Source organism: Myotis myotis, unplaced genomic scaffold, assembly GCF_014108235.1.
Source record: "Myotis myotis isolate mMyoMyo1 unplaced genomic scaffold, mMyoMyo1.p scaffold_m19_p_1, whole genome shotgun sequence".
Taxonomy (NCBI): domain Eukaryota; kingdom Metazoa; phylum Chordata; class Mammalia; order Chiroptera; family Vespertilionidae; genus Myotis; species Myotis myotis.
The window spans coordinates 84,756,480-84,771,026 of NW_023416313.1; the positions used below are offsets into that span (position 1 = coordinate 84,756,480).

The 14,547-nt window shown below is 46.5% G+C and overlaps 1 protein-coding gene and 1 non-coding gene across 3 annotated transcripts in view; one reads left to right on the forward strand and one right to left on the reverse strand.

Annotated features, from left to right (window-relative positions):
• MCUB (mitochondrial calcium uniporter dominant negative subunit beta) overlaps window positions 1–9,954 on the reverse strand; it is a 78,300-nt gene extending 68,346 nt beyond the window's left edge. Inside the window, exon 1 of one of the 2 annotated variants that reach the window (XM_036343400.1) lies at window positions 9,793–9,954. In XM_036343400.1, coding sequence (XP_036199293.1) covers window positions 9,793–9,888 — 96 coding nt within the window. In that variant the 5' untranslated portion in view covers window positions 9,889–9,954. The remainder of the gene's footprint in view (window positions 1–9,792) is intronic. The other variant, XM_036343391.1, reaches the window with a different exon arrangement.
• On the forward strand, window positions 8,803–8,907 carry LOC118662410. The gene has a single exon (XR_004969759.1). It is a non-coding gene; the product is annotated as a small nucleolar RNA U13 (small nucleolar RNA).
• Window positions 9,955–14,547: the final 4,593 nt, after the last annotated feature.

The following is a 14,547-nucleotide window of genomic DNA, read 5'->3' on the forward strand; positions in this document are numbered from 1 at the left end:
AACTTACTAAGTGATCATCCCGATAAATCTTGTGCCCACCTGACACCACAGTTATTAGAATACTGACCATATTCCCTGTGCTGTACTTCACATCCCCATGACTATTCTGTGACTACCAATTTGTACTTCTTAATCCCTTCACCTTTTTCATCCAACCCCCAACCCCCTCCCATCTGGCAACCTCCAAAATGTTCTCTGTATCTATGAATCTGTTCTGTTCTGCTTGTACATTTATTTTACTTTTAATTTTTATTGATTTTAGAGACAACGAAAGAGTAAAGGAGGGAGGAAGGGAGGGAGACGGGAAATGAGGGAGGAAGGGAGAGAGAGAGTAAAGGAGGGAAGAAGGGAGGGAGAAGGAAATGAGGGAGGAAGGGAGAGAGAGAGTAAAGGAGGGAAGAAGGGAGGGAGAAGGAAATGAGGGAGGAAGGGAGAGAGAGAGTAAAGGAGGGAGGAAGGGAGGGAGAAGAAATGAGGGAGGAAGGGAGGGAGAGAGTAAAGGAGGGAAGAAGGGAGGGAGAAGGAAATGAGGGAGGAAGGGAGAGAGAGAGTAAAGGAGGGAGGAAGGGAGGGAGAAGGAAATGAGGGAGGAAGGGAGAGAGAGAGTAAGAGGGAGGAAGGGAGGGAGAAGGAAATGAGGGAGGAAGGGAGAGAGAGAGTAAAGGAGGAGGAGGGAGAGGAATGAGGGAGGAAGGGAGAGAGAGAGTAAAGGAGGGAAGAAGGGAGGGAGAAGGGAATGAGGGAGGAAGGGAGGGAGGGAGAGAGACAGATAATTTGCTCCACTTACTTATGCACTCATTGGTTAATCCCCCCCCCCCCCCCCCCAGTTAATCCTCACCCCAGGATATTTTTCCATTAATTTTTAGAGAACGTGGAAGGGAGGGGGAGAGACAGAGGGAGAGAAACATCAATGTGATAAAGACACATCAACTGGCTGCCTCCCGCAAGTGCTCCAACCAGGGCCTGGGATGGAGCCTGCAACCTAGGTACATGCTCTTGACCTTTATCGAACCTGGGGCCCTTCAGTTCATGAGCTGATGCTCTATCCATTGAGCCAAACTGGCTAGGGTCCTTTTTATAATTAAGGATTGTTTTTTATTTGTACCAAGCATTTTACTTCTTCTGAAAATTCCCTAGTTGAGCCCTTTTATTGTACATCAAGGCTTTTTTTTTTTGTAATCTCAATTTAAAAAAAATATGTTTTCATTGATTTCAGAGAGAGGAAGGGAGAGGGAGGGATAGAAACAGTGATGAGAGAAATATGGATCAGCTGCCTCCTGTGTGCCCCCTACTGGGGATCAAGCTCACAAACCTAGGTGACCCCCTTGTGCATGAGATGATGCTCAACCAAGCCACACCAACCGGGCTCACTGGTTGGTTCTTGCATGTGCTCTGACTGACAATTGAACTTGCAACCTTGGTGAACCTCTAACCAACTGAGCTACCTGACCAGGGACTGTTTTATAGATTCAACTGTTGATAAATATATATTTACTAGAAGCCCTTTGCATGAAGATTCGCACAATAGGCCTTCCTTCCCCTGACTGCTGGAACCGTTTTCCTCCGGCACCCAGGACCCAGGCCTTTGGTCCGGCCACAGAGAGGCTTGGCTTCAGTCTTCAGTCTTCACTCCAGCTGGAGCCTTCAGTATTCGCTCCACGCCTGTGTATGCAAATTAACCACCATCTTTGTTGAGTTAATTTGCATAGTCACTCTGATTGGCTGGTGGGCATAGCGGAGTGACACAATTTGCATGTTTCTCTTTTATTAGTGTAGATTGTCATTTATTGTTCAAAGTTTTGTATGGTTTTTTTTTCTCCTCTTCTTCTTAAAGACTTTAACATTTCAGTAATACTGGTTTGGTAGTGATGAACTTTAATTTTTTATTGTCTGGGAAGCTCTTTATATGTCTTTAAATTCTAAATTATCTAAATGAAGCTTTGCTACATAGAGTAAGCTTGGTTATAGATCCTTGCTTTTCATTACTTGGAATATTTCTTGCCAATCCCTTCTTGCCTACAAAGTTTCTGTTGAGAAATCAGCTGACAGTCTTATGAGAGCTCCCTTGTAGGTAGCTAACTGCTTTTAAGGTTCTCTGTCTTTAACCTTTTGCATTTTAATTATGTTGTGTCTTGGTGTGGGCCTCTTTGGATTCATCTTGTTGGGGGCACTCTGTGCTTCCTGGACTATTTCCTTCCCCAGAAAGGGAGGTTTTCTGTTATTACTTTTCTCAAATAGGTTTTCAATTTTTTTTTCTCTCTCTCTCCTCCTTCTGGCACCCCCTAATGCAAATGTTGGTACACTAGAAGTTGTCCTATAGCAGGGGTCCTCAAACTACGGCCCGCGGGCCACATGCAAATACAAATATTGTATTTGTTCCCGTTTTGTTTTTTTACTTTAAAATAAGATATGTGCAGTGTGCATAGGAATTTGTTCATAGTTTTTTTTTAAACTATAGTCCGGCCCTCCAACAGTCTGAGGGACAGTGAACTGGCGCCCTGTTTAAAAAGTTTGAGGACCCCTGTCCTATAGGCTGCTTACACTATCTTCATTTTTTAAATTATTTTTTTCTTTTTGCTCTTCTGATTAGGTGTTTTTTTCCTTCCTTACATTCCAAATCACTGTTTGGGTTCTTGGCTTCATCTACTCTATTGTTGATTCCTTATAAATTATTCTTTTTTCAGGTAGTGTATCCATTTCTGATTCTTTTTTATGGTTTTCATGTCCTTTTCTACGCTGTTGAAGTTCTAAATTTATCTACTCTTCCCCTAAGTTCATTGAGCATCCTTGTGACCAGTGTTTTGAACTCCGCATCTAGTAGTTTGCTTGTCTCCATTTTGTTTAGTTCTTTTTCTGGAGTTTTGTTCTGTTCTTTCATTTGGGACATGTTTCTTTGTCTCCTCATTGTGGCAGCCTCCCCGTGTTTGTTTCTGTGTACTAGGTAGAGCTGCTACATCTCCCAGGCTTGGCGCAGGGACCTAGTGTAGCAGGTGTCCTGTAGGGCCCAGTGGCACATCCTCCCTGTTCACCGGAGCTGGGTGTTCCAGGTACACCCTCCCTCTCCGTGGGGGCTGTACCCTCCTGTTGTAGTTGAGCCTTGGGGATTGCTGTTGGCACATCAAGTTGAGGGATATAGCCCCAGGCCAATCAGCTGTGACCACTGTGGAGGATAAGCTGTGCAGGGGCCCACCCCACACAGCAGGACTTACTTCAATGGGACTCTGGTACCTACTGAGTCTTCCCCTTGAGTATGTCGCTTGTGGAGTGGTTGGGTGGTGCTTTGATGTGGTCTGAAGCTGTCCTCTGGGTGTGCTGGCTCTGGGGCCTCCCAGGAAGTGAGGCCAAGGTCAGCTACTGCCTGTGTTCTGCCCAGGGCCACCGTGCTTGATTCACAAAGTCATCTGAAGATGGTTGCTACTTGTGCTGGGCTTGGAGGTGCCCAGAAGAGGCCAAGCAGTGAACCAAGGCCAGCTGCCACCAGTCCTGGGCCTGGGGCCACTTAGCGAAAGGTACAGAACATGCCAAAACCAGGTGCTGCTTGTTTGAGATACTTTAAGAAAGTCTGAAGCATGAGCCAAGACAAGCCATTTGTATGGAAAAGCCACTGCCAACAACTTGGGAGGGCCTGAAAGTTGGGTGGGGCAGGGTCTCAGGGAATCACCAAGGCAGGGCAAACAGTGATAACCAAGTTGATGGAGACTCAGCTATGGCACCCACCTGCCAGTTCTGTGTGGTAAGAGCTCATCAAAGGAACAATGGCCTCTGCCAGCATTTCTAACAGAAAATTGGCCCTCAGCTCTTTCCCTGATGCCCAAATAATTCAGTTCCTCCCCAAAGATCTCTGGTGCCTTTCAAGTTGCTGCCCCAGTGCTGGAGCTCAGAGGCAATGAGTCTGAGTCAATCCATGTGCAGGGCCTGTTAAAGGAATGGCTGGGACTCCAGCAGCCCTCTGTCTCACTCAGCCACAATCCCAGCTGGTTTTTACAGCCAGAAGTTACGGGGCCTTCTCTCCCTGGCACTGGAAGCCTGGGCTGAAGGGCCTGTTGTGGTACTGGGACCCCTCTCTTCAGCAGGGACGCAGCTGAGATATCACGTGGGTGTGGGGCCAGCCAGTTCTGAATCTCCGCCCCTCCTATCAGTCTTGATGTGGCCTATTCTTTATATCCTTAGTGGTAGGACTTCTGTTCAGCTAGATTTCAGGTGGTTCTGAATGATGGTTTTTCTGTAGTTTTTGTTGCAATTTTTAATCCAGTCCCATTGTTTTCAAAACAGGCCCAAATAGACTGAATGACTTAGATAAGTTCACAGAGCTAAGTGGTGGCAGGGCCAGTTCGGCATTCAGATGTCCCAATTGGTCTCATACCAACTAACTAAGCTGTCCACTTCTACTCTATGATGTAAACACACTTAGTTTATATAGCTGTTAGACCAACTAATAATGGTCTCAGGTTTTCTACCTTAGTTTCACAGGTACCTCATTCAACAAATATGTATCTGCCAAGATACAAAATAACTTCCTTGCTTACAGTTTGCTGCAATAAATAGTAGAGCCTAAATCAAAACAAACAAACAAACAAACAAGTATCCAGTACTAATATAATACTTAAGTGCTAGTAGGATGGTAATGTTTAATATTTAATAGACAAACCTGTCTAGAATTCCTTTGAGACCACAGCTTCATACAACCAATCACTGTCCTCAAAAGAGGGAATACAATGTGCTTATTATAAACACTAGACAGGAAAGTATCAAACAAGAATGACATGTCTGTGAAATTCAAAAGATGGAAACAATTTCTAAATCAACATTTTGTGGTGGGATTAAAACAGGCACATGCTTTGTTTCTAGAAGTTTAAAATGGCACACTCAATACTTAAACATTTCTGCAAAGTACACTTAATTTTTTTTAAGTTTTAAACATAGCTTATGTAGAGACTCATATGCTATCTTAGGGGCTTTAAATCATATCAGGGAGTTTCTCAAACTAAGGAGCAAAAAACTGAAATTGAGAAAGGTGCAATTAAGCCAGTGTTTTTGTTTAGCAGATAATTCAGCAGGTGCCATAATCACTCCAACCTAAGTCAGAGTATGGAAAGGCCAGCAGGAGCCAGATTGCCCTGACAACCGCTGCAGCTAGAGTGCTGACAAGCAGAAATGCTGCCACCAAAACGTAACCATGGATACCAGGCCAGCCTTGAAAGGTAAGACAACACGGTCCTTCTCTCTTATGTTTCAGGTGCAATCTATTCTTCAAAATGCAATTCTGTTACACTAACATATCAATTTTAACCAAACCCCCCCCCCACACACACACACACAAAAAAAAAAACACTAGCAGATCATGTGAAGGATGAACATTATATCTTTTTCAAAGTTAGTAAAGTCCTATAAAGCACACTCATAATTTCAGAAAAGGCCAACTACAACTGGGAATACTCACTTGACAAATCATTGCAAGCTGTCAGGTTGCAAACATCACTGGTCTTTCCCCCCCCCTGCTGTTTTCATAGGCTCTAGGGCAGCGGTTCTCAACCTGTGGGTCGCGACCCCTTTGGCGGTCGAATGACCCTTTCACAGGGGTCACCTAAGACCATCCTGCATATCAGATATTTACATTACGATTCATAACAGTAGCAACATTACAGTTATGAAGTAACAACGAAAATAATTTTATGGTTGAGTCACAACACGAGGAACTGTATCTAAAGGGCCAAAAGGTTGAGAACCACTGCTCTAGGGGTTCTGAATATTTGTAGCAAAAATGTACACAGAAGCAGTACTTATCTTTAGCCACAGGGCTTTTCACATCAAATGGGACAACCACAAAACAGTGAGACTTTAGGATGAAAAATGTCCTTACAGCCAGTTAATCTGATTTGCAGGAAATGTTTTAGTAAACCTAGGTAAAACTCCTAAGCAGTCAGTATATTCCCATCAGTTTCTTTATGGTACAATTTCAAAGAGGCATATATAGAAGCAAATTCACAGGCCTGTCTTTAGTCCTTCGGGGAGTCTTTTTATTTTTTAACTGATTTCAGAGAAGAATGGAAAGGGAGAGAGAGAGAGAATCATCAATGATGAGAGAATCATTGATCGGCTGCTTCTTGTCGCCCCCTACTGGAGATTGAGCCCATAACCCAGGCATGTGCCCTTGACAGGAATAGAACCCAAGACCCTCAGTCCACAGGCCTGCACTCTATCCACTGAGCCAAACTGGGTAGGAAATATTTTACCAGACAAATAAAATGAAGTATTTCCACTTCTAAAGTTCAGCAAATTTACTTAATAGCATGGACAGTCAAGACTTAAAAACCTGCGAATTAGAAATAGTCAAATGTAAGGCTTCTTAAAATGATTACCTAGGGGCAAAGTACTAACCACTGTTCCCCTACATCAGGCCTCATAAGCCTCACTGTGTAATCTCCTACTTTTAAAAGAGCACCTGCATTCTTGCTGGGGCATGCGATGGCACTACCCTAGATAGAACACCAGGTGGGAAATCCGGAAAAGAGGCTTAGAGTTGATCATTTCAGAAAGGGCAGCCAGTCTTGGGTTCCATAAAAATTCTACTCAAAATGTCAGATTTGATTTAAAAAAAAATTGCGTCATTCATTTATGTTTAAATGGTGTATATGGTAAAGGGTGTTCCTTGTATTGTGTTGTCTTACTGTTTGTTATACCTTCGTAAAGCGCGACACATAAAAATGCATTTTACAAAGTGGAAAGAGCCTCTCTCTCTCTCCAACTACTCTATTACATCTACCATTTTACACCTTAAGGAGTTTAGCCCCTTTTCCTAGGCATTAGTAACATAACACCCTCCTCCCTCGTTCTCTTTCAAACACTCAGGGAAGGCGTTTTAAAAATGCATTTAAGGAGGAGAACCAAGATGGCGGCATAGGTTAACGCCGGAGTTTGCTGCCTTGAACAACTACTTCAAAAGTGAAACCAAAAAACGGAAGGGACATCACCCAGAACCACAGGAACGCTGGCTGAGTGGAAGTCCTACAACTAGGAGGAAAGAGAAACGAATACGGACACTCAGAGGAGGCGCAGTGCTGAAGTCAAATTCTGAGGTGCGGAGTGCGCGGTTGGCGTTTTCAATCGGGAGGGAGTCGCAGACTCTGAGCTCCAGATCCGGGCGAGTCTTTAGGGACCCAGACTCAAACGGGAGAAGCGGGACTGTCTGGCTTCGGTCAGAGCGAGTGCAGCTTTCTCTCTGAGCTTTGCAGCGGGTGCTGGGACTCAGAGAGGCAGAGCCCCTGGGGACAGGACTGAGAGCCGCCATAACTGCTCTCTCCGGCCCACCCTGTTGATCCTGTGCGACCCGCCCCACCCAAGCCCTGCACACAGGCATTTGCCGGATAGCCTCAGGCAAACGCCAGATTAGCACCTCCCTAGAGGACAGAAGTTCTCTCACTGCTGACACAGCTGATTCTCATAGCCACTTGGCCTGGAGGTCAAACCCTCCCTGGAATTAGCTACAACAATCAAGATTTAACTATAAGACTGCGAACAAAGACCACTAGGGGGTGCACCAAGGAAGCATAACAAAATGCGGAGACAAAGAAACAGGACAAAATTGTCAATGGAAGATATAGAGTTCAGAACCACACTTTTAAGGTCTCTCAAGAACTGTTTAGAAGCCGCCGATAAACTTAATGAGATCTACAAGAAAACTAATAAGACCCTCGATCTTATATTGGGGAACCAACTAGAAATTAAGCATACACGGACTGAAATAACGAATATTATACAGACTCCCGACAGCAGACCAGAGGAGCGCAAGAATCAAGTCAATGATTTGAAATGCGAGGAAGCAAAAAACACCCAACCGGAAAAGCAAAATGAAAAAAGAATCCAAAAATGCGAGGACAGTGTAAGGAGCCTCTGGGACAGCTTCAAGCGTACCAACATCAGAATTATAGGGGTGCCAGAAGATGAGAGAGAGCAAGATATTGAAAACCTATTTAAAGAAATAATGACAGAAAACTTCCCCCACCTGGTGCAAGAAATGGACTTACAGGTCCAAGAAGCGCGGAGAACCCCAAACAAAAGGAATCCAAAGAGGACCACACCAAGACACATCATAATTAAAATGCCAAGAGCAAAAGATAAAGAGAGAATCTTAAAAACAGCAAGAGAAAGAAACTCAGTTACCTACAAGGGAATACCCATATGACTGTCAGCTGATTTCTCAACAGAAACTTTGCAGGCCAGAAGGGAGTGGCAAGAACTATTCAAAGTGATGAATGCCAAGAACCTACAACCAAGATTACTTTATCCAGCAAAGCTATCATTCAGAATTGAAGGTCAGATAAAGAGCTTCACAGATAAGGAAAAGCTAAAGGAGTTCATCACCACCAAACCAGGATTATATGAAATGCTGAAAGGTATCCTTTAAGAAGAGGAAGAGGAAGAAAAAGGTAAAGATACAAATTATGAACAACAAATATGCATCTATCAACAAGTGAATCTAAGAATCAAGTGAATAAATAATCTGATGAACAGAATGAACTGTTGATTATAATAGAATCAGGAACATAGAAAGGGAATGGACTGACTATTCCTGGGGGGGAAAGGGGTGTGGGAGATGCGGGAAGAGACTGGACAAAAATCGTGCACCTATGGATGAGGACAGTGGGTGGGGAGTGAGGGCGGAGGGTGGGGCGGGAACTGGGAGGAGGGGAGTTATGGGGGGGAAAAAAAGAGGAGCAAATGTAATAATCTGAACAATAAAGATTTAATAAAAAAAATAAATAAAATAAAATGTAATCAAGGTAAAAAAAAAATGCATTTAAGATCCTTTTGTAGTTTCAAAAGCGTGATGACTGCGTGTTCGCGCTCTTGTGTGAGATGTGCCTCCCGCAACCCTTGTTACAACATGGGCTCATCACCCGTGTGACGTGACACACACACACACACACACACATTTTCTGCATCTATCGGGAAGTCGGAGGCCCTTGAGAGCCCGGAGGGGGAAAATAAACGGGAAGTGAAAGTGACAAGATAACGGCATGGCATACTTTCTGCTTTTCTTTCAAACGGCACGGCTAAAAGCTAAACCATATTTTAACAATCGGAAACTAATTTCACGTGGGGGTGGGGGCTGAACCTCAGAAGCCACGCCCTTGCGAGCTGCACAGCTGGAGGGAGGCGCTTCTGCTCCGCGGCCCTCGCCCGGCCCCGAGGGCGCCCCGCGCAGCAGGCGCCCGCTTCCTGTCTCTCTTCCAGGGCGCACCCCCCACCTCGCTCCGCGCCACGGTCCACGCAGACCCCGGGGCCAGGGTCAGGCCAACTGTTACTCACGACACACGCTCGTGATTCACCGGAACAGCGCGCGCTACCCTCCCTCTCCCGGGGCGCGGAGGCTCGGGCTCCCCAGGTGGAGATGTCCCCCGACCGTGCGCACTCGGCCGTCGGGCGTGAGCCCCTTGGGCACCGACCACCGGAAACTTCCTCGGGACCACGGCTGGGACGCGGAGAAACCGCCTTCCGGGGTCTCCTGCCGGTTCCCGCCGCAGCCCCGGGGTCCCCGCACCCCAATCAGGTCGGGGTGATGGCCCGCGCGCCTCCCGCCCTCCCCGCCATCGGCCCCCGGCGCATTCCCCCCACCCCACCCCGCTTTCCCCGTCTCATGTCTGCGGCCCCGCGACCACCGCGGGGTCCTCCCGCGCGCGGAGGCGAAGTGAACTTCGCGGCCGCTCGGCTTCCATTCCACACAAGTGACCCCCAAACTTTCCCAGCCGCCGCCCCCCGCCCCGAGTTCCCCGCCGCGTAGCCGGCTCTTACCCGGGGCGTCGGCGGCCGCGGCCCCGCTCGGCCCGGGGCGCTGGGCGTCGGCGGCCGCCGCGGGCGCCACCAGCGGGAGCCCCTCAGGAGCAGCATCCTGCCCGCGCGGGGCGCCGTCCGCGTCCGCCGGCCTCGTCAGCGTGGGCGCCCCGCCCGCCTCCCCCGCGCCGCTGGGCGGGCTGCAGGAGGGTGTGCCCCTCTCCACTTCTCGTCTGTGCACATCCCGGCGCGAGACTGTTTTCTCTCCTCCGACCAAAAAAAAAAAAAAGGTGGGGGGGCGAGCGAAGCGCCCTACGCACCGCGGCTTTCGGGGGCGGCGCGGGGTGGGGCACCGCGGCCACCGCACCTGGCGAGCTGCTCTCCATTGGGGAGCCGCCGTTAATTCAGGCACTCGGGGCTCTAAGAGCGGACTTCTCCATGGGGGAAGCGAGGGGGGGGACGGGGGGCGGCTTGAAGGGGCGTCTGGCGTCTCTCTGGAAGTTCGGCCGAGGCTCCGGCGCTCAGTTGATGTGGAGGCTGTGCGGGGCTGCTGTGAGCGCGGGGTCCCCTCCCCAGGCCGCCTCTGCACTCACCAGGTGCTGGCCCACCCTGGGATCTTGGGGACAGTCTCACAGCCAGGAACTGGCTTCTTTTTAGATATTTCAGAAGAGAGAGGGAGAGGGAGAGGGAGGTGGCCGCATTCGAACCCGGTACCCTCAGCCCATAGGCCCACGCTCTATCCACTGAACCAAACCAGCTAGGGCTGAAGCATGCTTCTGATTGAAGGAGCTAAGGAACTGGAACTTAGTCTTCCCAACAGCTGGGTAATCTGATGCGTTGGCATTTAGGAGCAACCTGACGGCCTCGTCTTCTAACGCTGCCCATCCGTGTGCCCCGTGCCCCTTCAGTTCTGCTCTGGGCTACACCCCCAGAACTACCGGTCGCGTTCCCCAGATCAGGGGCTTCATTCTCAATGGTCCAGGCTGGAAGCTGCCCCCCCCCCCCAGAGAAATTAATAGCAACCTAATCCAAGCTATCACATATCTTACTTACAAAGAGTTGCTAGATAAAACACAGGAAGCCCGGTTACATTTGAATTTCAGATGAACAGCTACTAATTTTTTAAATGTAAGTATGTCTCAACTATTGCATGGGTCACACTTATTCTTTTAAAAAAAAATGAAACGTTTGAGATATTTTTGTTTATCTGTAATTCAAATGTAACCGGGCAGCCTGTATTTTTTATTTGCTAAAGCTGCAAGAGGCTTGAGTTAATGAGTCAATGCTGGCAAACAACGCAACAAGTGGCAAAGCTCTCTGGATGACGAGCTCCTTTCTTTATTGAAAACAGATGGAGGGTTCTATGACTGCAAAAACTTTGTAAACGTTTCAAAGGCAGATGCATGTGTTAACTAGCATTTGCATTTCTTTTTTCCGATTGATTTTTAGAGAGAGAGAGAGAGAGAGAGGAAGGGAGAGAGAGAAACATCAACTTGTTCCATTTATTTATGCATTCATTCCTTCTTGTACGTGCCCTAACCAGACATCAAACCTGAAACCTGGGCATACCCTGTAGAAGCTCTAACCAACTGAGCTACCCAGCCAGGACTGCCTTTGCATTTCAAAATAAAATTGCCCCAGGCAGATAGTGAAACATTAAACAGGAAGTCCACAAGGGAAGTAATTTACCTGAGTTCTTTCCTTTTATTAGCTAGAGCTTCAAAAGAAAGTGAAGGGTTTTATGTTGCCTGTCATGCATAATTCTGCAATGAATAGTGGGACTACAGCTATCTTTTTGAGATACGGATTTCATTTCCTTTTGATATATACCCAGTAGTGGGATTGCTGGATCTACGGCAGATCTATTTTTAATTTTTTGAAGAACTTCCATACTGTTTTCCATATGACTTCAGCAACTTACATCCCCACCAACAGTGTACAGGGTTCCTCTTTCTCTAATAGCCAAGATATGGAAACAACCTAAATGTCCACAGAGGGAAGAATGGATAGAGAAAATGTGACATATAACCATGTCTATTATATGTTATACTAGAGGCCCGGTGCATGAAATTTGTGCAGGGGGAAGGGGGGGGTCTCTCAGCCCAGCCTGTACCCTCTCCAATCCGGGACCCCTAGGGAGATGTCCAATAGCCAGCAGTTGGACATCCTTCTTGCAATCTGGGACCACTGGCTCCTAACCACTCACCTGCCTGCCTGCCTGATCACCCCTAACCATTCTGCCTGCCTTCCTGATGCCCCTAACTGCTCCCCTGCCTGCCTAATTGCACCTAACTGTTCTCCCCTGCTGATGAGTTTTATGTCATTGATAGTTGAGAAAAGTGTTCCTAAGCTCTATAACTCACTATTGGTAATGTGTCAATTCTTACAATTGTTCTTAAATTTGGAGAAACTTCCATCAAGTGTTTTTCACATAAGAACAGCAATCTTTGCCCTAGCCAGTTTGGCTCAGTGGATGGAGCATCAGCCTGCGGACTGAAAGGTCCCAGGTTCGATTCCGGTCCGGGGCATGTACCTTGGTTGCGGGCACATCCCCAGTGGGGGGTGTGCAGGAGGCAGCTGATCCGATGTTTCTAACTCTCTATCCCTTCCTCTCTGTAAAAAATCAATAAAATATATTAAAAAAAAAAAAAAAAGAACAGCAATCTTTGAAAGAGTATTCCACAGACTAGCTTCTGGGTCCATTCATTTCAAAGGTCATTTCTTTATTATCAGCCACATACTTCTGGTAACATGCATATTGCAGTACAATCTCTGGCCCTGCACTTTTGGTTGGTCCAGTAGGTGACAGGGGTATCCTTGGAAGTCATTTCTACAGGGGCATGGCTACCAATAACTTAATAATACTAGAAATGACAGGAAGGCACATAAAATACCGCAAACTAAATGTGTCTCTGAGTCAACTTTCTGCTGGATATTGAAAATGGCCCTGTTCACTGAGCCACCTGATACATGGGTGGCTGTGCCAGAGGGTGGTTATACAGGAGAGAGATCGTGGCCTTAACTGATTTCAGTGAAAATATCTTACTTTTAGAAATATCACAAAAACATCTCACCAGGTGAACACACTGCTAGGAACACACCCTCCAAATGCCTTAGAAGAGGCTTGTGCAAGTGAAGAGCCCTGAAGCTTAAGTTAAATCAACTTTGATGACACAGAATTCCTCAGTAAATGCTATTACTATTACTCCAAACCGTTTCATAGCACTTAAGACCTGCCGATTTTGCAGCACGTATCACATTTTGTTTATTTATACTCACATCGGGCTCTCCAGCTAGATTATAACTGCAAGGCAGGTGCTTGGCTTTATGAATCTTTGTGCCCGAGTGCCTAGCACAGTACTTGCTTCACATTAGAGACTCAGTCGACAACCAGCAAATAAAATTATGCTAATGGAAAGGAAGAGCTATTGCAAGAGCAGCTTAAGGGAAATGTGCCCGAGAAAGCATGTGGGAGCTCTGGTTACAGATAGGAAAGAACAATGTGCAAAGACAGGAAGTGCTTGTGTTAAATGCTCTAGGGAAAGCCTAGACCTCAGGACTAAAGAGAAATGCAAAGCAAGCACAGGAAGGGCCTTTACAACAATCACTAGTGTGATTCCATTTATATAAGAAGTCCAGAAGAGGCAAATCTATAGAGATGGAAAGTAGATTAGTAATTGCCTGAGGCTAGGGGTGGAATTGGCAGCGCCACAAATGAGCATGAGGAATCTTTGGGGATGATGGAAATGTTCGGGAGTGGATTGTGGTGATTGTTGCATAAGTCTGTTAACTTGCTAAAGATCATTTCACTTTAAATGAGTGAAATTTATGGTATGTAAACTATACCTCAATAAAGCTGTTTACGTTTTTTTCCTGAAAAGTGAGAGCAGAGATTCAAATGTTCAAAGGCCATATACATGTATAATACAAAGTATACACATATTACAAATGTACAATTTGTAAGTTGTACTTATTTTATTATTATTTTCTTTTTATTAATCCTCACCTGAAGATATTTTTCCACTGACTTTTTAGAGAGAGTGGAAGGGAGGGGTGGAGACAGAGAGAAACAGCAATGTGAGAGAGACACATCTATTGGCTGCCTCCTGCACATGCCCCAACCAGGGCCTAGGATGGAGCCTGCAACCTAGGTACATGTCCTTGACCATTATCGAACCCAGGACCCTTCAGCCCATGGCTGATGCTATATCCACTGAGCCAAACCAGCTAGGGCTATATTATTATTTTTAATCCTCATTCGAGGACATGTTTCATTGACGAGAGAGAGAAACATCCATCCGCTGGGGATGTGCCCACAACCAAGGTATAGGCCCTTGACCGGAATCGAACCTGGGACCTTTCAGTCTGCAGGCCGATGCTCTGTCCACTGTGCCAAACTGGTTAGGGCAAACCTGCAACCATGTTGGTGCACAGGACCTTGCTCCGACCAACTGAGCCACCTGGCTGCGGCTGTACTGTATTTATGAACTAGCTCATGTTGGGTAATGGTTCCCCTACACTGTGGTGAAGTTTGTTGTGCACCCAAAAGATCTATGTGTGCTGGGCCACTGTGTGGGCAGTGTCCCCAGTAAGCCCTTTTGATCTGTGGTGGCCGGAGGTTCTCTTGCAGCAGTTTGTGGACCCCCTAGTTACCAGAAGTATATAGCTAGTGGAAAAAAATGACATTTGAAATTAATGGACCCAGAAGCCAGTGCAAGGTATTCTTCCAAATATTACCACTCGTCTATGAAAAACGCTTGATGGAAGTTTTCAGTT